This window comes from Coptis chinensis, unplaced genomic scaffold (genome assembly GCF_015680905.1).
Source record: "Coptis chinensis isolate HL-2020 unplaced genomic scaffold, ASM1568090v1 utg6750_pilon_pilon, whole genome shotgun sequence".
Taxonomy (NCBI): domain Eukaryota; kingdom Viridiplantae; phylum Streptophyta; class Magnoliopsida; order Ranunculales; family Ranunculaceae; genus Coptis; species Coptis chinensis.
The window spans coordinates 121,346-148,931 of NW_028238180.1; the positions used below are offsets into that span (position 1 = coordinate 121,346).

Below are 27,586 nucleotides of genomic sequence, written 5' to 3' on the forward strand. Positions count from 1 at the left end.
AATTGATTAAAACAAATACAATTGAAAAAAGAAATACTCAAATTGAATCAAATCAAAGAGATGCAGTAAAATAAGAATGATGGTCTGTAGACCAACTCCAGAGATTATCCCACCCCATAATCCCTTCGTAGAAAAACAATCAATAAACATTTAGATAAAAATTAAACTTGACTAACATTTTCTGAAGCAAAAAAATTGATAAACAACATGAAAATTTAGAGTAGTCACCATGACTTCGCCAAAAGATTCACCATTTCAAAATTACCATAAAAAGACCTCCAGGCTGCAATGTGTTTCATAAATTTCACATACACAAGGAAGCCCAACAGAACAACAAAATTCACCAATATGTTGCATAAATACTCACAAACACCATTAATACACAGAATACCAAGTTTTCATGAACGAATAAAATGAATTAATTGTATTTGCATAAATTAAACAATATAGTTTTGAATATAATGAATAAAAAAAAATAAACATTGTGAAGAAAAGAACAATGAACAAACAAATAAACGAAGATTGACATTTACTTGTAGAGATGCAAGAAGTAGCTGTTTTGAATTTTTGTTTGCTATTGTTCAGAAGCTTGGTTTGGAAAGGTTACTCATTTGAGAGTTTCTGGAGCAGAGAAGAAGAAGGCCAAGATGAGTTTGACAAAAAAAAATCGTTTTTTCATTTTTTAGTACTAAAATAGTTTGAAATTTCAAAATTTCGCATTTTTTTTATCATAATTAGATCTGATCATCTCAGGATAAGATCTGAGGGACCAAAAGGGGTGTGAGATTAGAGTGGCAGAATAAGAGTGTCACTATAGCCAAACCGGTATATATTTATATATATATATATATATACGGAATGACATACGCAATTGACATACGCAATCCAAAAGCAGAATCGACATATATAAATATAGATAGATAGATAGTGGGTACACAGTTAGTTAGTGATTGAATTGAAGTATCTGTCAAAGTTTGAATTATTTGTCATTAAGGGTTCGATTATAGCTATTGGTGATATATATGCATGACTATTGCTTATGTTCATGCATTATTGTTTTCCCTAACTTTGAGCTAATCTTGTGTGTTGCTCGAGTTTTATTTTGGACCTTGTTAAAACATGAAAAACCATGTTCCTATCTTGAGCATACTTTCTAGAACATGAAGTCTTTCTTCATTTTATCGTGAGTGTGAAAAGTTAGGCAGTCGATAAGATATTGTCAGAAATCCGGCTTCTGGAAAATCAGGATCTGTGTCTGTTTTGAAACCATAGTTTCACATAGTTAGGATCAGATTCAAACTCTTTACAATACATGAAAAAGTGAGTTTTCTGAATCTTCTTTCCAAGCGAATTGGCCTCGTCACATTCCGAGTCCTGTGTAGGTAGTTATGATGTCTGCAAGTTTAGTTAACAGAAAATAGTGCGTCAGAAATCAGTTTCTGCGCAATGTGCTCGAGTCCAGTTTTCATATAGTTAGAGTGAGAGTTAGAATTTTTGTAAAACATAAAAGAGCAAGTCCCGAGAGTCTTCTTTTCAACGCAAAAAGTATTGTAGCGTTTGGACACCTGTGGAAAGAGTTGTAGTCTCCGGAAGATAGTGAGTCAGAATTCTAGTTTGCTGAAAATTAAGATTTTTACCAAGTTTGAACTATTTTTACTCCTAGATAGAAGGACATTAGGACTTCGAGTTACACATGAAAAAGTAAATATACCTATCATAGTTTTTAAATAATCAAGTGGTGTATGATTTGGATGACTAGAGGAAAAGTTATTGTTTTGGCAAGTTAGCTAGATAACCTACCATGTTTTCTTTTAGGTGAGCTATAATTAACTTTTCTTTTTGTAATGAGATAAATGATTGTACTTCGACATATGGGTGTCTTGATTGTTTAATTTCACATTTGAATTATATTCCAAGTACAGGTTTGTTGCACATACACTAAATATTAGTATAGAGGTATGTTATAACACATGACCGGTTACATTAAAGTTTGAATTTAGTATATCTATATTATTAAGAAATAAAAGGGAAATAAAGTGTGCAACTGTATCGACCAAATTCATGACTATCAGGATGACACGTCTCATGGACGGAGGTAACATAAGGTATAATTGAGAGAGAGCATAGGATCCATCCCGCAAAACATTAAAAGGACGTGGACTCCAGAGAGACATAGTGGCAAGGAGGGGTTGAGTGACTCAAGAAGATGGAAGATAGTGAAACCGGGGTCAGGTGTACATTATCCAGTCCGTGATAAGTAATGCGAGAGGTGGACAATTAGAGAAAGAGAGAGCGGTTACGAGGGAGAGAGGAGGAGATGAGAATAAAAGAGGAAAAGAGGAGATGAGAATAGGAGAGAGGAGAGGAGAGAACTACGAGAGACAACTTGATCCCCTGGGAAGTCGGGGGTACGTAGGCAGCCCTAAATGGGTTCAGTTGAAAGGTTCAAAAGAGAGGGAGTCTCAGCTTCGAGAAGAGACAGAGGAGATTGGAGGTGTGAGGTTAAAGGGTACAAACTTGGTTCACACAGTAACCTTATGGCATGAATTCTGATTGTTCGTCTTTATTTCTTTTAAATTGACTTACACGTGTTTCAGAATGTGGTGGTATTTTGGAATTGGAATGTCATATCATTTTTTACTTCTATCTTTATGGATATATTTATGATTGCATATATTGCAGCATTTGGACATCTGTGGAAAGAGTTGTAGTCTCCGGAAGATAGCGCGTCAGAATTCTAGTTTGCTGAAAATTAGGATTTTTACCAAGTTTGAACTATTTTTACTCCTAGCTAGAATGACATTGGGACTTCGAGTTACACATAAAAAAGTAAATATACCTATCATAGTTTTTAAATAATCAAGTGGTCTATGATTTGGATGACTGGAGGAAAAATTATTGTTTTGGCAAGTTAGCTAGATAACCTTCCATGTTTTCTTTTAGGTGAGCTCTAATTAACTTTTCTTTTTGTAATGAGATAAATGATTGTACTTAGACATATGGGTGTCTTGATTGTTTAATTTCACATTTGAATTATATTCCAAGTATAGGTTTGTTACATATACACTAAATATTAGTATAGAGGTATGTTATACCACATGACAGGTTACATTAAAGTTTGAGCTTAGTATATATATATATTATTGAGAAATAAAAGGGAAATGAAGTGTGTAACCTTATGGCATGAATTCTGATTGTTCGTCTTTATTTCTTTTAAATTGACTTACACGTGTTTCAGAATGTGGTGGTATTTTGGAATTGGAATGTCATATCATTTTTTACTTCTATCTTTATGGATATATTTATGATTGCATATATTTAATCTTTTTGATAGAGACATCTCTGTTATTATATTTATAGTCTTCTATGTGTTAAATAATATTTGGTTTATTGCCGAGTTTTGACATTGGATGTGATTTTTATACGTGTACTAATTAAGTTGAGTCTAAATGGTATTAGTGTGATCTTGCGTAAATAGAACTTATATAATATAATGTGTCGCCCACATCTTTATATCTCTCCATGCCTTTTTGTTGAATAAAAATGTTTATGATTGATGATGTCATGTGAAAAACTGCCCTAGAGAGGAACTAAGGTATTCGCCTTGCGAGCTGGTTGTATTCCTTATGTGTACAGGAATGTAGGTCTGGATTCCTTGTATGTACGGGAATGACCTGTTATATTTTTTTATGCCCAAAAGAGGCTTTGTTTATGCGCATAGAAAGCCCAGAGATAGTTGTGATTCACAAGTTACGAGTTTACAAGATGAAAATATGTTTCTTGGAGGCGATATCCCCGCTTAGGGCATATGTCTTGTAATGGTACTCAGTGTGAGAGAGGCACATGGGTATGTGTGATTTGGCAAATGTGCGAAGGGCAAATCGTAGAGCATGAACTAAAGGTTAGGCTGTGTCTATTAATAAATGAGTCAACGAGATAATTTATAAGAAAAGCAAAATATTGATTTTACGTATGACTGAGTTATTGCATATGAATATTTATGTATTATGATGTATATGATTTATTATAAATGAATGTTTATGTGGTTTGTGTGAGTTGATACTCACGAGGGATGAATGTACTCCCTGCTTGTGATATTTCCTCGTTCTCATAAGTAGACGGGTGGATTTTAAGTAAAATATTGGCTTTATGTATGAGCGAGTTGTTGGATATGATTGGTTGTGTTTTATGATATGATGCATATAATTTCTTATAAATGAATGTGATTGTGGTTAGCGTGATATGATAGACATGGTGGTGTGACATGAATGTTAATATTGGTGATATATTATGTCAGATTATGTATACCCATGATGGTTGTAGTGAGAGTGAAATAGATGTATAATTTAAAGGATTATGTTTGAGAAATCTAACTTTGTTTTGCAGGAAGGTAGGACTTATTAACTTCTTATGCAGAGACGTTGTCCTACCCTGACACGACGTGATAGATTAAAGGTAAGGTATAATTTATTTGTTTACTAGTTTGAAATTATGTATTGTGAGCTTGCTTGGAAGAAACTACACGCCATTTTGGAAAATGGAATAATCTTGTTTTCCAAGTTGAAATGGTTGGTAATGTTTTCTTTATTTATTAGAAAATTGAATGTAGTACTGTATATTTTATTTTTAATCTTACTAATACCAGCAAATTCAATTTGTTGACCCATGTTTGCTTTCTTTTGCATCGTGGGTGTGTTCTTGGGAACATAGATGGTGGAGTGTAGTAAATGGGGATGCTTGATTTGGATTTGCTCTTGGAGTCTTCTGGCTTTAAGTTTTCTAGAGTGTATGGTTTTGAATTGTGGAGAGATGTAATAGGGTTGGTTATTGCTTTTAATTTAACAATGTGATTGAAGGATTGTTCCGTTTGGTTTTAATTTGATCTCATTTTTTTTTAATGTTGTGTTTGATAATAGGGTATTAGCTTTTTGTTTAACCCTGGGCTTTTCAGATGATTGAATTGGGTGACAATTGAGAAATTTATATCATAAATAATTCCCTGTTTTAATTGTCTGGAAATTCGGGGTGTGACACTTATACATAGACAAAGTAAAAGGCAGTTTTGTACTCTTGCCTAGTGCATAATTTGAGCAAAAAGAAATACTAGAAGAACCTTTTACATCAACAATATTATTTTGAAAAAGTTTATGTAAAACAGCATGAGTAGGGTGACCAAGTCTTTTTGTGCCAAGTTGATGCGTAAACCTTTGTGAAGACAAGGCGGTAGAAATGAATCAGGATGAAGTATGTTGCCTTTGTGAATTTGAAATGAGATGAAGAGGATATAGACCATGCTCAGTTGGTCCTTGGAAAAGTATCCTCCCCAAGGCAATGTCCTTGACAAAGCATGCATTAGGAGTAAAAATTAGCACACAATGATTTTTTGTAACAAATTTATGAACACTTGGAGATTGTGAGTGATGGATGGCACATGTAGACTTTTTTTTTTTCTTTGCTTAAAGGCAATTGATTATATTAAAAATATAAAGTGAAAAAGTTACAAACAATAGTGCCTATGCCTGACTGCAGCTAGTGCACTTTCAAGCGAATTACATCTGTTAATGAATCGAAAATAGGTGGTGTGTTAGTTCACCATGAATCGTGGTCTTGTTTCCCACCACACACTATCACCCCTAATCATATTAGCCCCATGTCTGACGTATTTATTTGCCCCAATATTTGTCTCCCTCCAAGCTGCAGTTACATTTATCCACTCTGCCTTAGACTGGAGTGAGCTCCATGCTGCTCTTGCCTTCCAATGGACCTTGTCCCCTTGAAATACTTTTGCAGCTGTTGTAGAGTCAGTTTCGACCCATATCTTGGACCAGCCCATCTCCACTGACTTTTGAATTGCTTGTGTGATGGCTTGAGTCCCGACAACATAGTTTTTTGTGACACCGAGGCCACCTACTGATGCACCTAGAAAAGCCCCTTGATGATCTCTGAGCACATAGCCCCAACCTGATCTTCCCAAGTTTCCTTTAGAGCAACCATCGGTGTTTGCTTTGATTACTCCTACTGGTGGTGTCCCCCAATAACATTCGAAGATTTGGGGAGCTCTTCTCACCTTATTTGGATGTTTTAGTGCGTGCAAAGTCAAAAACTCCGTTACATAGTTCTTCATACTACCTGTTGATCTGTGATGTGCTCTTGTCACAGCTTTTCTGATTAGGTAGCATATCTGAGTGAAGTTGGAGGTTTTGTTGTCATATAGAACCATATTTTGGTTATTCCATAAGCTCACTAGGCAGGTGATAGAACAAGCCATGACACATGTAGGACATTATGTAATTTAAAAAAACATGATTGGAATTGATAGGTTTTAATAATGTAGAACCAGTATGGTGTATAGACAAACCTTGACCATTGCCCACTAGAATTTTGCCAGATCCATTGCAGTCTGAATGCATTAAGAGATTTGATAGACCTGAGGTGAGGTGATTGGTCGCACCAGTGTCAACATACCATAAAGAATCCCTGGAGTTATAAGCTGATGAGACTGACTTTGAACCATTATTTGTTGAGGCAGAACCATTAGGAGCATTGTCATACATGTTAGCTAACATAGCCAACTTTGCTAGTTGAATTCTCCCCACATAAAAGTGATTCATGCGGCTGTGACAATCTATTGCAATATGTCCAAATTTTTCACAAATTTGACACTGAGGCCTTGAATGTGAATTAGAACCACTCGAACCATAGCCTCCATAGTTGTTGGAAGTGGAGTTTGAACTTGAAGCATTGTTATAGTTCCCATAGTTGTTATAACTTGAGTTTGAACTTGAAGCATTGTTATAGTTCCCATTATAACTATTATTGCCTCTACCCCTGTAGTTCCCTTTATTTGATCCTCTATAATTATTAGTATCTCCTCTTCCTCTATTGTTGTAGTTCCCTCTATTGGATGATCCAACATAAAAAGCATGAGCCACTTGTTTTGTAGATCAAATCCCTTTGTCTGTTACTTTCCTCCAAGTTAAGTTCTTCACTTAATGCAAGATTATGTAGCTCTTCAACACTAACATGATCATTTTAGAGAGCACTCTGGTAGAGGTCTTAAAGGCAGCATATTCAGAAAATAGACCATGTAGAATATGAAAAACCATATCAGCTTCATCAAGTACAAATCCAGCAGCAGCCAGTTAATTATCAAATATTTGCTTGAGCTTCTGAGTAGTAGTTCAGTCTTGAGTTGTAGAACATGAGATCTTGATTTGTTAGACAACCTATTCTCCAGAGTCAACCATAATGCTCTAGCAGTTGGTAAACCAACCACATACAACAATAATTCTTGTGAAAGAGTTGCATTGAGCCATATCAAACACATATGATCTTTCTTTATCCATGCCACACAATGAGGATTGATCTGATTTGTCAAATTACCATTACTATCCATTAAAAACTGAGGTGGACATAAATCAGTACCTTAAATTAAGCCTTGTAGATCATACATCTTGAAAATAAGCTGAAACAGATGTTTCCATTGTTGATAGTTTTCTGGAGTAACCTTCACTAGTACCATGTTGCTGATGTTCTAGAATGAATAAGAGGTATTTGTAGGTGGTGTTGCCATTGGTAAATGCATATGGAACCCTAGTGGAGGATGTGAAGCATTTGATTGTGCTTGGAAACCTTGAAAACCTCTATTGAATTATTAAAGATTTGATGAGAAACATCATTATTGTTGAAGCCATTGTAGCGGGGAACTTGACATTTGTTGGAGTATGAGGGCATGCGCCTATTATTTGCTCCTTGTGTATAGGCGAGCGCCCATATATTGTTGACGTATGTAATGTCCCCCATTTCTATAAGTGTGGACTATCAATTTAGTATGCTAAACTAAACCGTGTCTAGTATTTCTTTTCTCATGTGTAAGAGCAACTTAACCCCCAAGGTAGATTAAGTATACATATAAAACTCTCGATATAGTATAATAACACTCTATAACCTTATTATTCTAGCCTCAATTCTTCTCCATTCTTCTTCTTCTTCTTCTTTTTAAACAATAAGCTGGGGTTAGGCTGACCCCCACCTGTATATATTAACCAAAATGTACATATCTGGTATCTAATGCATCCTCCTCTATGAGATTACTAATTTCTCTACCTATTGGAGGTCCATAATGCATTAGTTCATTACAATGTGAAGGAGCTAGTCCTACAAGATGATTTGCAGGCCTATTGGCCTATCTAAAAATATGTGAAAATTTACAACTCAGGAATTTCAGAGCAGTGTCTAATATGTGTGCCAACACATTTTGGCATTGCCATTGCGGTTTGGCAATTTTTGTTATTATCTGTATTGCTGAGAGAGAATCATATTCCACTTCCACTTTTTGAAATCCCATTTCCTGACAATTGCAAAGTCCAACCTCTATGGCTTTCATCTCTTGGTAGATAATGGATTGCTCACCTCCACTTCCTATATACGCTACCAACAATACTCCCTTACTGTCCCTAATTACACCACCGTGACCCATTCCCTTCTCTGACAAGGACCCATCAGCATTTAACTTCACACTATCCTATTCTAGGCAATTCCAATATACAATTTGCTGTTTAACTCTTTCAAACTTTACCTACAGCCCGAGAGCTTGGCATAATCTTCTCGCTTTTATCGAATCTTCCATTGAAGCGATCTTGAGTTGTACATACGCCTTCATTTTTCTGAGAATTCTATTTAAAACCACTGTTGCTGGTTGCGCATTGTTCTTGAAGCTTCGGGCATTTCTTTCTTTCCAAATCCCATCTACAATAGCACAAATATAGACCTTAACAATTAAAGTTGCTTGGCTGACTCCCCGGCAGATTCTCGGTATGGAAAACCATTCTTGATTCGAATTACTGTGATCTAAAATAATGCCCAGCATCGACATGATTCCCTCAATGATTACCCGAGAATATTCACACTCAAAATAGAGATGGTTGGAGACCTCTCTACTTTGGTTACAAAGACAGCAAGAAGAATGAGTAAGGATTTTTTTATACACTAACCGATCTTGAGTTGACAAGCTATTGGAGAACAATTGCCAGCAAGTAAAGGAATGTCGTGGAATGACTAATCGACCCCAAACTAACTTCTGCCATCTGACTTTCCTTCCATGTCTTCTCAAGGCCTCATATGCGCTGCTTGACGTGAAATTCCCACTCTGATGTGGCTTCCAAATTACTCTGTCTTTCTCTAAATGTCTCTCAATTGTCGTAGACCTGATGTCCTCCCTTAGACGATTGCACTGAATATTCTCAACTATTCCATTCCAATCTCCACTTGATATTAGATCACTAACCTTTACATTGAGAGGAAGCTGGATACTCATGACAGCTTGTGTATTTGCTAGAAGAGGGCTGCTGTTACACCATAGATCATGCCATAAAAGCATGTCTTCTCCATTTGATATTGAGTAAAGGATAAGATCTTTTGCATATTTTCTACACTTGAGAATGTTTCTTAATGACCAGGAGCAGTCTTTTGGTACTACCATGGTCCACAAGAATTTATTCTTGAGCTAGTTCTTCCATATCCAATCAACCCACAGAGTATTTTCTTTACTCGCTATCTTGAACAATAACCCCATTGCTTTTGTGTTCCATGTTTCCATATTCATAATGCCCAGCCCTCCCTCTTCCTCTGCTTTGCTGATAGTACCAATACTTGCTTGATGCACACACCTTTTGATATCAGTCCCACTCCATAGGAAAGTAGCACATATCTTTTCCACTTGTTCTAGAATAGATATTAGTAAAATGAAAGTTCTAGCCCAATAGATATGTAGAGAGCTAAGAATCGATACAATCAACTGGAGCCTGCCTGCATGAGAGAGTAAACATGCTTTCCAATCCTTGATTTTCCCAGTTACTTTTTCAACCAGAGGTTGGCAATCTTTGATACCTAATCGAGTAGAAAAGAGTGGGAGACCAAGGTATTTCACTGGAGGTTTGACAAGCTCAATTCCTAGAATTTGAGCCAAGTCTAAAGAATCTTGATGCCCCATAGCCCCAGTCATAATGGTTGTCTTCAGGGAATTGATTTGAAGCCCTGTAGCATCACTATAAGCATGCAAGCAATCTTTGAGGGCTGCAACAGATGTAACTTCCCCTTTACAGAAGATCAGAACATCATCCGCAAAGGTCAGGTGGGTGAGAAGACTCCTCTTGCATTTAGAATGATATTGGATCAGCTTGTTATCAATACTTTCTCTGATCACACATCCCAAAATCTCCATGATTAAGACAAAAAGATATGGGGACATGGGAATGATATTGGATCAGCTTGTTATCAATACTTTCTCTTATCAATACTGTCTTAAACCTCTTCCTCCAGCAAAAAAACCCTTCCGGTGAGCCATTTATAAGAATAGAATAGTAAGGTGAGCTTATGCACATCTGTATCCATCTCTTCATCTTTGGCGGGAAGAGAAATTTATCCAACATGACTAGGATAGATACCCAGCTTACCATATCATATGCCTTTCTAATATCCACCTTAACTGAACATTTTGGGGTACCATGTCTTCTTTCGTAGCCTCTCAACACTTCATGAGCTAGAAGGATGTTGTTTTGTATCGATCTCTCAGGGATAAGGGCAGATTGATTCTCAAGTACTATCTCTGATATTACCAATTGCAGTCGGGATGTAATCACTTCGGAAACACACTTGTACAGAGTATTGCAAAGTGCAATTGGCAAATAATCTTCCACCTTAGAAGGATTGCTCATTTTTGGAATTAGGCATAGAAACATAACATTTGTTCCCCTCGGCATCTTATAAGTTCTGAAGACATTCCTGATATCATTCAAGACATCCTGCCCCACTATATCCCAACAATATTTAAAAAAGAAAGGATTATACCCATCTGGCCCTGGCACTTTATTATTCTCCATCGCAAACAATGCTTCTCTGATTTCTGTATCAGTGATATCATCATCCAAAACCTTTCTCATGACTGGATCAATCACATTTCTAACTTTCAAACTCATGAAGAACTCTCTCTCGCTGATTGTTGGAGCTGCAATTCCCACTGTTTGAGTAAAATTCTTTACAATGCTCTATGTAACTTCTGTCTGCCCATATATTGTTACCCCATTGTCATTGGAGATGGCCTATATTCCTTTCTTTGTTGCTTTTTCCTTCAAAGAATTGAAGAAGTAACTGGTACATCTATCCCTATCTGTACTAGATTTCTCCTCTGATTTCTGTTGCATGTCAATCTCTTCTGCTCTTGCTAGCTCGATATACTTCTTCATAGCGGCCCTTTCTTTTTCTCCTATATTAACATCACTTGAATTATTCTGGAAATTTAATTGAGCATCCTGTAACTCCTGCCTTGCTGAGTTCACTCTCTCATGTAGATTTGAAAAATTCATCCTTGCCCATGGCCTAATCCTTGCCTTCAACAACTTCAGCTTCTGTATAAAGATATACATTGGGTTATTGTAAATTTTGGTGCTCCATACTTCCTTGAGCATGGCCTTGAACTCTGACTGGTAAACCCAAAAATTTTGAAATCTGAATGGAGTTGGAGTTCTAGAATAATCAACCCATGTAAAAAGCATTAGCGAGTGATCCGATACTCCTTGAGGTAAAAATTCCGCTACAGACTGAGGATAAGGAGTTAGCCACAAACTATTCACTAGGCATTTGTCTATCCTTGACATGATTCTGGCTGTCCCAATGGACTTGTTCCACCATGTGTAGAAAAATCCAATTGAATTAATATCAGACAATCCCGTATTTTGAACTCAAAGATTGAATTCAATAGCTTCATTCGGATGCATTGGGTCACCCCCCAATCTTTCATTAGCCGCCTTGATGTTATTAAAGTCCCCAGCTACACACCACGGCTCTTTAACTGATTTATGAAAACTCATCAAGTCCTTCCACAAAGCTGGTCTTACTTGAGAATTGTTACAATCATATATAACTGTTAATAAAAATTCTTCCGCACTTGGAAGATATTTGACTCTGCAGTGAATGTATTGCTCAAAGTCTGCTATCTTGTGTACATGAACAACTCCAGAATTCTAACAAACCCATATTCGCCCTGAGTGACTCTTGTCATAATTGTTAACATGCTCCTATAAAGGACAACAAACCCTCCTAATGATATCATATTTTGGTCTTTGACTTTTGTTTCCAGCAACCCAAAAATACATAACTTTTTGTCTCTTCTCACCTTATTTATTTCTGCAACTTTCAACAAATCATTTGCTCCCTCACATTCCAAATGCTAATAGGTTCTATCATTGATCCTATCTTTTTTTTGTTTCTCGAACCCTTGGGTGCCCCTACTCTTGTTTCCTTGTTTTTCTTTTCATTAGAACCATGATCCTTTTTCCTTTTACTGGTCACCACACCTCCCGGTGATGTTGGAGATTGAGGCTCGGTGTCAAAGGAATTAAGTTCTTATCCTTGAAGTATTCAGTTTCCTCTTCATAAGTTTCATCATCTGACATCTCCCCATATCTTAGCACCTCAAAGCTGTTATGGTATTCCTGCTGCTTAACGTCATATTGCAGCATGTGATTCAAGCTCATATCTGTCTCAACTTCTTGTACTATCTCCACATAAGGCACTATGGTTGTACTCAAATCGCTCTGTTCCCTCTATTTATCTCTGTCCCTCGGGTCACTGACAATGTCACTCAACTGACCATGATCAGTTACAAAAGGAATTGGTATCTCTGTCGTATACATCTCCGGGATCACAAGACTCAAATCTGAATCCACCACTGTACCCTCAGCCGAATTACTAGTTGCCACTTCAAGCTCTGTTACTCTTTGATTCACTATAACCATTTATGCTTCCTGTGTTAAGGTCTCTGTACTCTGATCAATATCTTGATCCAGGACAGCATCAGTAGTCACACCCACATCACAGTTGGCTATTAAATTATGTTCATTACTTGCAGTAGAAGTACCACCCGTAACCACCTCTCCATCAATTGTTCTAAAGCAGCTACTTTCAGGATGAATCGGAGTATTGTCAACCTCTACTTCTTTCTCTCTAGTCACCCGAGCCTCAGTGTTGCTCATTTTTCTTATGCAGCCTGCAGTAAAGTTCCATAAAAATTTACAATTCCCACACATCTTAGGAATCCATCCATATTCTACAGATATTCTTCGTATGTCATCCCTACCCATTTCTACATCAAAGAACGTTGGGAGTTCAGCAGTACTCTCAACTTTAACACTTACTCGTGCGTATTTCAATCTTTTCCTGTGAGTAGTAGCGTCATCCATACTGTTAGGAATCCAAAGATGACTTACCAGGTAGCTCAACCCATCATCCATCCATAACTCCTTTGGGACATTGTGCAAGTTAACCCATATGGGAATTAATTGCACCAAATTCCTCCTTCTTTCTATATTTTGAGACCACTTTGATATCACAAAGCATCGTCCTGAAATGTAGACAGATCCCGTTTCTAAGACCTTGTTTCTATCATCACTATTAGAGAACTTGAAGTAAAATAATTCTTCATCTGCAACCATCTCAAAATTTCCTTTTAGTTTCCAATGTTTTCTCAAGAGATCCCTCACATTAAGGAATGGAAGTCGTTTCTCGAGAAAGAAGCCTACAACATAATCATACCATTCAGTGATACCTTTCATCACTAAGTCCAAAGGTATTTGTGTGATACCATCAACAATTTGTACATCAACTTTCTATAACGAATTGTTTAAATGTGTAGTCTTAGCGGCTTGAAACAAAGTACTCCAAGGAGAATGACATGGTTGAGCTGAGATCCTCTCTCTCTCCTCGTTGTTATTGTTATTTATCTCTCTTACCTCTGAATGGAGGGGAGGGAAATTTTGAATGTTAACCGAAAGGTTCACCATGACAAGGTTCAGAATATCAAAACGAGGGGATTGAAAGTTGTTTCCTTTTTAGAACTCACACTGTAATCAATGGAGGATTTTACTCGAAAAGGAACAAAACAAGATGCTTGAGAAGATAAGAATTCTTCTCCAAGCTATTTTTAACTAAAAGCGGCAAAATAAAAGTGTATTGGATCACTTCAGCAACTTAAGTTATATCACATCCTATCTCCCAAAACCTGGTCCCCATTTTTTAGTTCTTTCTTACTTGCTGCCCAATTCTTTCTTCTTGGTTCCCTATTACAAGCAATGTCACAACTCTCTTTGCATCACCACTAACAATATTGATCGATCATTATTAAAACTTGAATTCACGGTTTGATAACCTTAAAAGCTTGATCATGAAAAACTGCACCATTAGAATTGATAAAGGATGTTTGATTTGGAGCAACAACACCATTTGCAGAAGAAATCGATGCTTGATTTAGAGAAAACGCATCACTTGTAGAAGTAATCAATGTTGGATTTGAAGCAACAACATTTGGAATTGATGCTTCATTTAGAGCAAAAGAATCACTTGTAGTAGTAATCAATGCTGGATTTTGAGCTACAACAATTGAATCTGAACCAGTTTGATTCATGTTTGTAGTCGATTGATTGTTATCTCGTGTTGAAGATATCTGATTCAACGTTGAAGGTTGAGTTGTTTGATTTGTTCTTGCCATTAAAAACCCTAGATTCAATTGAAAATGTTCTTGATGATCTTGAATCTTTAACTAACAAACACTGAAGATCTTTAGCTTGAGAATGAAACTATCAAATCTGCGAAAGAAATTGATGAAATTTGACGAATCGAGATGAATACTCGAATTTGGATCAATGCCTGTCGGCAATTTGTTCCCATACCATTATAAGAAGTTAATCACACTGAAAATGAAGATTATTCTTGGGTGATCTTTGACATACCCAACAAAACACTCCCGTACCCCAACTTTAAAATAAATAAATAAAATTATTTTAAACACATTTAGCTTCCTAAATTACCCTTATTTTTTATTAGAGGTACCCAAGATATTTATTGACTAAAACAAGTCATTTACTCTACGTGATTCAGAAGAAAAAGACCGTGATTTTTTTCTTCTTCTCCAATAACCCCTCTTATTCTTTTATCTCATCAATAAACATGCAAACACCCACTTTTGATTTCAATTAATCATACCAAAGTAATGAGGATGAATACCAACCAAACGAGGATGAAGAAAAAAAATTCAAAATCAAATTTTGACGAATGGGAGAACGCAGAAAACTATTATACTTTGGATTACTACAATGAACAGATACAATCACCAAACAAAAATGTGAGTTTGTTTGCAATATTAAACAAAAGTCCTATTTTTTTTTTGGATGCATCTTGAGTATAAGAAACCTAAACCATTTTTTTTTTGATAAAATTTTACTTTGAAAAGCCTCATCCTATTATTGGTGCATCTCCAAATGCATTGTCTTTGCTTCAACTGAATTATGGGTTGAGAAAATGAAGAGCAAGAAAGCTCGACGACATAAAACTCTAATTTTGTTTGTTAGGATCGACCGGCGATTTACAACTACAACAATAAGAACTTGAAGACACTTACATAAATTTAGTATATCGTTTTCTGAATGGTGATGTAATACAATCTATAACAAAATGATTCTGGTATTTGAAAATCGAAAAGACCTTGTTGATTGGTGCAGAGAGGTAGGGAGAGAAATTGGTTTTGTGGTTATCATTGCAAAGTTGGATAACGTTGAAAGTGGCCGAAGACCTAGAGTGCTTTTAACTTGTGAGAGAGGTGGTGTTTTTAAACCTCAAAAACCAAAGAAGATAGATCGATACAAGCTATCCATGAAACTCCCTCGACAGACAGGAACGAAAAAGTGCAATTGTTCATTTAAGTTGAAGGGTTATCAGCGTAATCAATGGGGATGGGAAGTGGTAATAGTTTGCGGAACTCATAATCATCGTCTTGCTGAAAATCTTACAGGCCATTCTTTTGTGGGAAGGCTAACATGAGATGAAGAAATGATTGTGATCGAGATGTCTGAGGCTGACGTTAAACCAAGAGAAATTTTGAATGCTTTGAAAAGGAAAGATGGCCTAGAGAATTTACCAACCCTAAGTACCATCTACAATTTTCGAGCAAAATATCGTCTTATAAAATTGCAAGGGAGATCACAGATGCAACAATTATTGAAGATGTTGGACAATCACGATTACTATGCATCTCATAGAGAGAACCTGATTACAGGAGAATGCAAGGATTTTTTTTTTGCTTATTCGAGATCAATTAAGTTGGCCAAGTGTTTTCCGGAAGTGTTGATTATTGATTGTACCTATAGGAATAATCTTCACAATCTACCATTGCTAGAAATTGTTGGGTTTACGTCTACAATGAAGACGTTTGCTATTGCTTTTGCATATTTAGATTCAGAAAAGGAAGATAACTTTGTTTGGGCTTTGGAAATGTTATACAGTGTTTTGGAAGGCAAGACATCTAGTGTGAAAGTTATTATGGCTGACAGAGACTTGGCATTGATGAATGCTGTGGAACGTGTATTTCCCATGGCTAAACACCTCCTTTGTCGTTGGCACATTCAGACTAATGTGATTACTAACTGTAAAAAATCTTTTGAGGAAAACAATGAGTTTCAGAAGTTCTAGTAAATGGTTTGTGATTTATTCAGTTCACCTACTGAAGATGTCTATAATGAAAATTTGGTTGTGTTTAGAAATGAATTTGCACATATAACACGTGTGGTACAGTACGTCTAAGAGTTGTTGAACAAGTACAAGGAACAGTTTGTGGCGGCTTGGGTTGATTTAGTGATTTAGAATCCCAACATTCATCTTTGAAGAGAAATTTGAAAAAGTTCGCACGGCAATTTGTACCAAAATTGGGATGTGATTGATAACCTCCTTGAATATCAGCTTTATAAATGGTATACAAGCTTCATTTAATATTAGTCGCAACATTATGCATCATTATAGTCGAGACAAGGCATACAGTGAGATTAGAGGATTTATCTCTAGGGAGGCGATTGATACGTTGTCAAAAAGAACTTGTACATTCAAACAAAGTGGGCATTTATGAAAAAGAATGTGAGTGTGTTTTGAGGTGTACTTGTGGTCTTCCATGTGCTCATAAGTTGGTACACATGGTAAAACTTGGTGATGGTTACATACCCTTGAGGTCCGTAGATCGTCGTTGGCGGCAACTTGATTTTGAGCAAATGGAACTTCCAAGAGGGTCGCTGGACATTTCACATGAGGTGGAAGGAATTAAGAAGAAGTTCAATTGCTTACCAGAACAACCAAAACTAATGTTGATGAAGAAATGTTTAGAGCTTGCTGATCCAAAGACTACACACATGCAAGAGCTGAGCCTCAAGAAAAACTCAATGTCAAAGGTAGACCATCAATTTCAAAGACACATGTGAAAGTATCAACTCAAGATCAGAATGATACAAGAAGAGAACCATCTGCTTTTAAGTATGCACAGATGCAAGAGGAGAAAAAAACAAGTGAACAAGTTCCGAAGAAGAGAGGCAGACCACGTAAGAACCAAAGAGAAATGTAAGCAATTGAAAAAGTACCTAAAAAAATAGGCAGACCACCTAAGAAGCCAGCTCAAACATCTTTGCTAGAAGATTTGAATCCATTGCTTAGCAACTTTATTGTTTCATGTGAGGATGTCCTTGGGGATAGACACTGTGGATACAAGTCCATAGCAAGATTATTAAACTATGGTGATGAGACTGGATGGTTTACCGTGAGGAAGAGGTTGTTGATCGAGTTGATGGAATATGCAGAAGAGTACATTAAATGGTCTGGATTCACCATTTTCAAACACTTAATTCGAAATTTACAATGTACAAAGTCGATGACGATAAACCCGACTGAGTGGTTTGAACTTCTTGATGTTAATTTTTATAATCGTAGATAAACGGTAAAAGTACTAAAAGCGAAGGCGTCTGTTTTCGGTTTATTATTCGGCAAAAAGAAAGTGATTGAAAACCGGGAATACGGAAACTAATTGGAAAATCGGAAATACCCTTGCACTTAAAGTCTTCCGAAAATTTTGCGGGTGAAACTTTTGGGTACCCTTTAGATTAAAAAGTTCGGTCTAAAAAATAGAATACAGGAACTAATAAACGGTGGCTAGTTTTCCCATTATATATAAGATATAAGATATATATATATATATATGTTTACCAAAACAAAATTAAATTAAATGGTGTTCACTGTTCACAAATATCGTTGCAAATACGGGATTGTACCAACTTTCGAATGTCGATATAATAATAATACCGATATACATATTTACAAAACCCTGATACCATTTCCGAACATGAAAAGAGCCAAGGGAATTTTAGCTTCACTCCGACTTGCTGACTCATCACTCCTTCTCACTCGTACTCTTCATTCCAAGGTGACTCCTTGCATTTCACCATTGCTTATTCCTTCTTCTTCTACTACTACTACTTGTTTACTGCAAAATGAAGGTTGTAATAAGTATGATTTCATGGATATTACCCATCATCATAAGTTTTACTTTTCATCTATTGTTGAACTCGTTACGACTAAAGAATGGTCTCAAGAGTTAAAACTAGAGTTAGAGAAGTCGCATTCTACGACAAAACTGACCCATGAGACTGTTTGTTATGTTTTGAAGAAATTAGATAAATACCCACTCAAGGCTTTGGATTTTTTTTAACTGGGTATCTGTTCAAAATGGGTTTAAGCCTAGTTTAACGGTTTATAGTCTAATGCTTAGAATTTTGGGTTGCGAGGAGACTATGAAAGAGTTTTGGGATTTTGTCAATAAAATGTCTGAAGATGGATGCTACATTGACGAAGACACGTATTGGGTATTGATGTCTAACTTTAAGAAGGCGCAGTTGACTGATGATTCTAATACTCTGAAAGAATCATTTACTAAGATGACTAGAGACAGTGCTTTGGATGCCAATGTGAAAGGTGTAGTTAAGGTGGTATTAATGTCGGAGTGGAATGAGGATATGGAGAAAAAATTGGGGGAGATGGAATTTAAATTATCAGAGAATGCCTTATTAAGGATCTTTTTGGCACTGCACAAACGTCCTTTGAGGGCCTTACGCTTTTTCCGTTGGGTGGAGGAGCATATGGGTTATGCACACAATGCTGTTACTTATAATTGCATTTTAAGGGTTCTTGATAAGAAAGAAACTATTGAAGAGTTTTGGAGTTTAGTCAAGGAACTGAAGAGCGCGGGTCATGATATAGATAGTGATACATATATAAAGCTCTCGAGATCTTTCCGAAGGAGCAAGATGTTGAAAGATGCAGTGGAGCTTTATGAGATAATGATGGATGGCCCTTATAATCCCCCATTTTCAAATTGTTGTACATTTTTAGTTGAAATCGCATTGACCAACACCCCAGATTTGGATTTTGCCTTCAGAGTTTTCAATAAGTATGAAGCATCAGGGCAGACCCTCGTCAGGATTTTATATGACATGATCCATAGGTCATTGACCACTGTTGGGAGATTTGATGAAGCTGAAAAGTTTTTGGACACCATGAGAAATGTGGGTCATGAACCCAACAACATCACTTACAGCCACATAGTGTTTGGGCTCACTAAAGCAGGGAGGGTGGAGGAGGCCTGTAAAATTTTGGGAGAAATGGAAGCACAAGGATATGTTCTTGAGTTCAAGACCTGGGAAATTATAATTCAGAGGCATTGCTTGGCTGGTGAAATTGACCAAGCTTTAAATATTTTCAACAAAATCTTGGAGAAAAACATTCCTGCTGATACTGACCTTTTGGAAGTCTTGGTAAATGGTTTGTGTAGTAGGGAAAGGGTGGATGATGCGTACACTTTGGTCATTGAGATGGTGGAGAAGGTCAATATAAAACCTTTTCTAGATACGTACAAGAATTTGATTCAGAAATTACTTGGAGAACGTAAACTTAAAGAAGCATTGAATCTTCTTCGCCTAATGAAGAAACAGAACCGTCCCTCCTTGGAAGAGCCATTTAACGATTATATATCTAAGTTTGGGACGGTGGATGATGCTATTGATTACTTGATGGCATTGAGAGTAAAGAAATTCCCACCTGTTGTAATATATTCTCATGCTATAGAGTCCTTTTGTAAGGAAGGTAGACAGTCTGAGGCCCAAGATTTGCTTGAGAAGTGTCCTCCTCATATCCGTGGAGATTCTGGCATCTTAAAATTTGTTACTTCACCAAAACGTAAGACCTGTGCTAAGAAATCATCTTGTAAGAAGTTGATTACTATCTTTTCCTGATTAAGGTAAGAAGTTGTTCCTGTTGTGGATGTACTTCTACTTCACTTATGTCATTTCTGATTGCTTCGAAAATAAAGGTGATTAAGCGGATTTGTTTAAGTTTATCTAAATTGTTTCTTGTTGCTTTGTTGATTTCACATGGTCTTCTACGTTTTCTTTTAACTATGACTTGGACACTCAAGTTTCCATCTGAGTATTTTTCTTGGTAGTCGGCACTCATAAGTTTCTTGGTGAATGGAAGCACGTGATCTAAGTCTGCCCACTATGTTGTCTGTTGCCATTAGTTTAGATTCTCTATTGCTCTGCTAGGGGGCGTTTGACAAAAAAAAAAGAATGCCAAAAGGAGAAAATAATTTGGTATAGATGTGTGTTGTTCACACCTTAAATTTCATTCAACTTTTAGCATCCTTGTAAAATAGTTTGTTATTGTTCTATAATTGTTGATTAGAATAGATGAAGCTTCTTAGATATGGACACAGTTCAAAAGTATCTACTTTTTATCGAGGGGAGTGACAAAATTTGTTGTGTTTATTGTTTGGATCTCTTTTAATAAAGAATGAATTTGCATAGTAAATCTCCAACCACCCTATAAAGAAAAACTCTTATGTGAAATACTCATGTTGATTTGGTTTGTTGCAAGTGTTTTATGTAATTATTCCCTCATATTCTTTGTTCTAATTGATTCCAGCTTATCGGTAAAGGTTGTGAAATGGGACGGTGCAAAACAATGTATATACCTTTTTTAGTGCCACTCTTCCTTTGGGTTCTTTTCATTGTCTTTTGATCGGTATGGTGGTATGGCCTCACAAGCAGATGACAACGTGTTCATGTCATTTGGACAGATATATTGGACATAGCCGTTCTTGGCACTCTAAAAGTCTTTGTATTCAAGACGTTGACACTATAGAAGTTCAATACGACACTATAGAAGTTCAATACGACACTATAACACTATAACATAGGGTTCAAAAACAACAAATAAGCTTCCACTCAGTCCACAAAACGACATAGCATATCTAATAAACTTAGATTCAAACAACCTAGCAATGAAGCTCTGCTATGGACGGAGGTACAAGGTTCAACTTCTTGACTGAGATAGATGAATCGTATAACGAGTAGCATTCCACAGTCTTTCAATAGATATGGGCGTCTTAGACACCCTTTTTGTACGTTGACAGGATGAAGGACTATGTGAGTGGAGAGGGTCTCTCCGAAGAAGAAGAAGACTTGGCATACTTAGCCATGTTTGCTTCCAATAATGATTCAGTTCTTTTTGGGGATGTTGTGAAGAGTTTGAAGTGGAGGATAGCAATGGATGAGGAGATAAAGGCTATTGAGAGAAATGATACATGGGATTTGACGGATTTGACTGCTAGGGCAAAGAAGGTTGGTGTGAAATTGGTGTATAAGAAGAAGCTTAATGAAAATGGTGAGGTGGAGAAGTACAAGGCCCGTTTGGTTGCAAAGGGATATGCCCAAGTACATGGGGTAGATTACACTGAAGTTTTTGCACCTATAGCTCGTTTGGATACTGTTCGATTGGTGGTTTCTCTGTGGCAGTCTAATGTATTTGACTGCTACTCGACCAGACATCATGTTTGTGGTGAGTCTTCTTACTAGGTATATGGATCATCCCATAGAGATTCATCTTCAGGCAACCAAAAGGGTGTTGAGGTATTTGAAAGGGACCTTCGATTTTGGGATACTTTATAGAAAGGGAGGAGATGAGGAACTGATTGCTTATAGAGATAGTGACTATCTTTGGAGACTTAGACGATAGAAAGAGTACTTCGGGTTATGTATTCATGCTATGTTAGGGGCGGTTTCTTGGCGGTCGAAGAAAGCGACCAATAGTCACTTTGTCCCTCGAAGAGGCTCATTCTTTGCGGCTTCATGTGCTTGTCAAGCAATTTGGATGAGAAGGATTCTAAAGGGGTTTAATCTTGTTCAAAATGATGGGACAAAGTCTTTTGTGATAACAGTTCGGCTATTACGCTTTAGAGGAATCAGTATTACATGGTCGGGCAAGCATATAGATGTCGGGTTTCATTTTCTTGGCGAGCTTACCAAAGATGGAGTTAAGTTGGTCTTTTGTTACACTCAAGAACAGATTGCGGACATCATGACAAAGCCACTGAAGCTTGATGTATTCGTGAAGTTGAGAAGTCGGTTGGGAGTGAGCGATCACGGTATAACCTAAATGCTGGTGGCATTCAGATTAAGGGAGGATGTTGAAGTAGTTAGTTGATTTAGTCTTTGTTTGATCAAGTCTTTAGGGCTTAGTTGGATTAGTGGTTTGAATAACCCTATTGTTCAGGGCTAGTTAGTTTGTTGTTACCACATTAGTAGAAGTGTAAAACATGGGCAGCAAGTAGTTTCTTTTATAAGGCTATATATATAGCAAGTGAGTTGCTTCAATAAGATAAGGCAGTAGAGAACATTCTTCAGTCAGTAAAACAATACAGAGAGATCTCAACACTCTCATGATCGCACAAGAGAGTTCTCAACACTCACATGATCGCACAAGCAAGGATGTTCCACAACTTGCAACTGTCTGAGGAATGCACCCTTAGAACCAAAAACTATAATAGAACTTTCACCTATTAGGTAGCTACCCAAACCACCCTCCGACTGGCGAACAATCTAACTCCAAACCTCCGAAGAGAAACTACATTGGATTTGGATGAGAGTGTGACAAACCGACTCTCCATCAAACATACATAAAAGGCATAAATTAATAATGATTTTTTTCCTCCTAATGATGTTATCTGTAGGGAGAACTTTAATTAGTGCCGCACACCACAAAACGAAGGTCACTTGTCCTAACAAAAAAGCTCCTAGAATTCTGGATTCTCTTGCATATAACTAATGAAACTCTTACATCAATTCAATTTATTTTGCCGTTTATCTCATCTCCCTTCGTAAAAAGATAATCTGAAGTCCCATATTGCGTAAAAAGATAATCTGAAGTCCTTACATGAAAGCTCTCTTATAACTAGAAAGGGAAAAGATACTTACATTGCAGTGCAATTGGTGATTTCATCACCATCAATTATATAGGTGTCGCTCCTAATAATAACAGCACGAAAGCCGCTTGCAGCATTGTCAGTATCAACCACGAATTTCAAACAATGAACAATGGTGTCATCAAAAGTCTCGCGTATCCAAATCAAACACAGCTCTCCCTTCCCTATATGAAGAATATATACTATCTGAAGACCTCCTGGGTCGATCACCGATTGAAGCCTTTCCAGACCAGAAACAGGCTCGGGTTCTAGTCTCGGATGTGTCAAATCACAAGCATATAGCTGGCCCATTGAAAATGAGAATAACATGTCATCTACAGCCACATGACGTGCCAAAAGGTCATTCATTATATCTTTCCCATAAAACTCAACCTGCAGCCACGATGAACTTTTTACATCTAACAAATAAGTGTCGGAACAACTGCCGATAACAAGAAGCTCTCCCCTCTTTTCCAGAACTACAATTTGGGTTACGCACAGAGATTGACAAAAGGTACGAGGTGGAGGCAAACCAACCCATTCATTTGATTCCATATCAAAGAACTCAGCCCAGGGACCCTTCACAGCATCATCACCTTCAGTCCCCATGGCATAAATCTTCCCCTCTATAGCTGATACATAAGGTTGTTGCTTGGCTGAGATCATGGAAGGGCCCTTCTCCCAAGAAGAGTTAGTTGATTGAGTATCGTATACGAAGACCTGTGCCGAGGACTGAATAGAGTCAGCAGGTGTTTCAACTCTACCCCCAATGGCATATAGTTTTGACCCTAAAGCTACCGCACCAAAGTTGGAGTGGATATGATCAGGCATGGAATATTCAGATGTGAGCTCACGACGTCGCTGTTTGGTAGATTCGCACGGATCAATGTGATACCACTCACGACCATCAACACAGAAGTAAATAACAATCCCTATTTTGTCTTCCAAGCCCGAGTCCGCGATGGTAGCAACTGTGGTGGCAGAGGTGCTAGTATTATTTTCAGTAGCAACCATGGTAGCTGGCTGCGGAGATGATGAATCACTGTTGATTTGACTACTTTCCTTACTTGCCTTCTTCTTCTTAGAGCATGCCCTGAAACATAAATAAGGATTACCAAAAATATATTTCGGTCTTCTCCCCTTCTTAGCCACCTTCCTTTTCTTTGAGCATGGCACAAGTGCTGGTGAACGGGACAAGCCACATGATTCTGATGATTCCCTGCTTTTACCCATCTGCATTATAGAATCAAAAACCCTAGCTTGAGACTGAGATTATTAAAACTATGTAAAGAGAAGACACAAAAGGACTAATACGTAAATAGTGGAGAGGCCTAATTTCTCCTTCATAGCAATAGCAAAGGACTTTCCTTGTTAAGGTACTCGTGATGCTATTTGGGAGATATGTGTCATATTATAATAATATACATGCACAAGATCATAGAATATATTTGATCAATCAATTAGTGGTTTGTTTCTATCTTAGAGTTATTCTCTACTATATTTGTTTTATCTGATCATCTATATAAACCCATGTTTGAGTTAGATCTAGTAACTTAGTAAACTGAAAACTTGTTTTGTAGAATTTCAATGGTGGAAACATTGATCCATCCCCTGTTCTAGTTAAAATTCTTGCTCATAAAGATTTCAGAGACACAGGACAAGTGAACGTGTAAACTCTTATAAAATCTTATAAAAGTCTTTAATCAGCATATAGTGTAGACTACCTTGCAGAACTAGAAGATCAGAAAGTGACTATTGTGGCGGAGGAAGTTGGTTGTTTAACAAACAGAACAGAAGACATATAAATAAAACACCAAGCTGGAATTTACTTGTTATATAGCTTAAACTAAGGAGAGATAGAACAATAAAAAAACAAAAAACTTACAGCCTTTACAGGGGAGGCGATATTATCAAACAGGAGACTCTGTACGTACTTACGAGTAGAGAGTTGGGAGGAAGCGTGTGAACTTGTGCTCAAATTTGCCGCAACTTATATAGTACGTGGACGGTGGGTCTAGTTTCTACTTTGGTACTCCGAAGTTGAATTAAGAAAATTACTATTTTTGGTTTACTCCAAAAAAACAGGAAAGAACTATAGCAACACGCCCAACACTGCAACACATCCAATATGACATTAGCGGTTAGCCCAGGACACATACGTTGGGTTATTCGCATGAAAGCCCACTTGACAAGATCCACTGCCCATGATTTTACATTTATTTTTATTTATTTTTTATTTTTTTCTAAGTTTTATTTTTTTATTTTTATTGGGACCAAATACCGGACCAACAAGTTTGTACGTCTCATTCCGTTAGTTTGTAGTGAAAAGGGAGTGGATCTGAATGAATCTGGGTGGATATGGAGTGCATCAGATCGAAAACTAAACTTTAGCCTTCCCGCCTCTAAGGGAGGGGAAAGTGTTTGCCAATGGAGTCGTGCTACGGGGACAGCTATTGGCTGTTACCTAAGTGACAGACCAATGACAAATCTCCACGTGGATGTTGTGAAACTGGATACGGGGTTATTTAAAGAATGATGAAAAGGGCGAGAACGTAAATTAAAGAAAAAGAAAAACGTGAATTATGGAAAAATAGAAAATAAAGGGGAATCGTAACAAACAAAATAAAAGCGCGGGATTCTACAGCACTTCTCGCTGTCCTTCGGCGTTCCTTATTCTTCCAACCATTTTCTTATCAGCTACTAGCTCTTCATTCCTTCTCTAAATAACCAAATTTCAAGATTTAGATATGGAAGATGTTGAAGGTGAAGATTGTGAAGTTTTGCATTCTACTCTTGGCAAGAACAATATAAGCAGTGTGGAACTAAAACCAACACTTGGTATGAAATTTTCAAGCTTTGAAGATGCTAAAGACTTTTATAATCGTCACGCTATGCAAAAGGGGTTTGGTACAAAAATCAAGAATTCGTATAACAAGAAAAATACTAATCAAAGGCAATTCACGCAGTTCTTGTGTTCTAAAGAAGGATTTAAGGTTGAAAAGGAAAGAGTTTTGTACAAAAGGCCAAACTCAAGGGTTGGTTGCAAAGCACATATGACAGTAAAGTTGATGGATTCAAAGATATGGGAGGTGATTCGCTTTGACTTGGAACACAATCATGCATGTAGCCCCTCAAAAGCGTGAATGTTTAGATTGCACAAGCACATGGATAGTGGTATCAAGAAAAGATTAGAATTACATTGTGAATCGGGGATAAAGCTAACCAAATCATATCATAGCATTGTAGTTGATGCAAGAGGGCATCAAAATGTTACATGTGGGCAGAAAGAAGCAAGGAACAATGTTGACAAGTACAAGAGACTAAAGCTAAAAGATGGAGACGCAGAAGCAATGCAAAAATACTTTACAAGAATGCAACATAAAAATCCGAATTTCTTTTTCAGAGTAGATCATGATGATGATGGACGAGTACGAAATGTATTCTGGGCTGATGCAAGGTCGAGAGCCGCTTATGGTTATTTTGGGGATGTAATAACGTTTGATACAACATACTTAACTAATCGGTACGATTTGAAGTTTGCTCCATTTGTTGGAGTGAATCATCATGGTCAGTCTGTGTTGTTTGGCTATGGGTTACTTGCGGATGAGACAATTAAGACATTTGAGTGGGTGTTTAGGGCTTGGTTAGATGCAATGTCTGGACACTCTCCTAATGCTATAATCACCGACCAAAGTAAGGCAATGGCAGTAGCTATAGTCAATGTTTTCCCTAACGCTCGTCATCGTTTATGCCTATGGCATATAATGAAAAAGATTGGTGATAAGTTTTTTTTTAGAAGAAGCTAGAGGTTAGGCAGACCTCGACCTGTATTAATATAAATCATGTTCTCAAGTACAATTTCCCTTGTGCATCCTCCTTTACAATATCTGATAGTGCATAGTCTATTGGAGGCCAGAAATATAAAATAGAATCTTCATGTTCCTTACTCAGCTTAGAGAAGTAGTTGGTGACTCGATTTGCTTCCCTAAACACATGCTTGAAATCTACCCATTCAAACTGATGTTTCAAACAGTTGATATCAACCACTATGTTAATGCAGTACCAAGGCGGCTCCTCTATACCAGTAATAGCTCCTACTTCACCCTTAGAGTCAGAGCATACACTAATTCGTCTCGCTCCTACCTGAAGTGCTCCCTTCATTCCAGCCTCAACTGCCAACAACTCCTGAGTGATTATCGATATTTTCGTCGAACTCCTTATAAAAGCAAGCTTGACTGCACCAAACTCATCTCTGATTGCACCGCCAAATCCATTAGAGTCTTCTGATACAGACCCATCAGTGTTGACTATTAATTCACCTGACTGCGGCTTAGACCATTTGCACCAGATTGGGGTGCGTGAAGTGAAATTAACTTGAATGCCCATCCTGTCAAGTAGAACTTTGGCAGCCACTTTGGTGATAAGTTAGGA

At 37.2% G+C, this 27,586-nt stretch overlaps 5 protein-coding genes and 2 pseudogenes across 6 annotated transcripts; 4 read left to right on the forward strand and 3 right to left on the reverse strand.

Annotated features, from left to right (window-relative positions):
* Positions 1-12,794: 12,794 nt before the first annotated feature.
* LOC147472850 (uncharacterized) lies at positions 12,795-13,610 on the reverse strand. Its single transcript, XM_086588131.1, has one exon. The coding sequence runs from the start codon at positions 13,608-13,610 to the stop codon at positions 12,795-12,797; it is 816 nt and encodes a 271-aa protein (XP_086444257.1).
* A 1,894-nt stretch (positions 13,611-15,504) lies between these two features.
* LOC147472851 (uncharacterized) lies at positions 15,505-15,870 on the forward strand. The gene has a single exon (XM_086588132.1). The coding sequence runs from the start codon at positions 15,505-15,507 to the stop codon at positions 15,868-15,870; it is 366 nt and encodes a 121-aa protein (XP_086444258.1).
* A 2,813-nt stretch (positions 15,871-18,683) lies between these two features.
* On the forward strand, positions 18,684-20,150 carry LOC147472852 (pentatricopeptide repeat-containing protein At3g48250, chloroplastic pseudogene; annotated as a pseudogene).
* Positions 20,151-22,973: 2,823 nt separating this feature from the next.
* On the reverse strand, positions 22,974-25,174 carry LOC147472853 (putative F-box/kelch-repeat protein At4g11770). 2 transcript variants are annotated; one of them, XM_086588135.1, is made up of 2 exons: positions 25,041-25,174; positions 22,974-24,388 (listed from the first exon to the last, which is right to left on the reverse strand). In XM_086588135.1, the coding sequence occupies exon 2, from the start codon at positions 24,386-24,388 to the stop codon at positions 23,165-23,167; it is 1,224 nt and encodes a 407-aa protein (XP_086444261.1). In that variant the 5' UTR covers positions 25,041-25,174; the 3' UTR covers positions 22,974-23,164. The 2 variants fall into 2 exon arrangements, with proteins under 2 accessions (XP_086444261.1, XP_086444262.1); XM_086588136.1 differs by lacking the exon at positions 25,041-25,174 and adding an exon at positions 24,880-24,998.
* Positions 25,175-25,902: 728 nt separating this feature from the next.
* On the forward strand, positions 25,903-26,298 carry LOC147472854 (protein FAR1-RELATED SEQUENCE 8-like). The gene has a single exon (XM_086588133.1). The coding sequence runs from the start codon at positions 25,903-25,905 to the stop codon at positions 26,296-26,298; it is 396 nt and encodes a 131-aa protein (XP_086444259.1).
* A 21-nt stretch (positions 26,299-26,319) lies between these two features.
* LOC147472855 (protein FAR1-RELATED SEQUENCE 8 pseudogene) lies at positions 26,320-26,961 on the forward strand (annotated as a pseudogene).
* A 34-nt stretch (positions 26,962-26,995) lies between these two features.
* On the reverse strand, positions 26,996-27,541 carry LOC147472856 (uncharacterized). The gene has a single exon (XM_086588134.1). The coding sequence runs from the start codon at positions 27,539-27,541 to the stop codon at positions 26,996-26,998; it is 546 nt and encodes a 181-aa protein (XP_086444260.1).
* Positions 27,542-27,586: the final 45 nt, after the last annotated feature.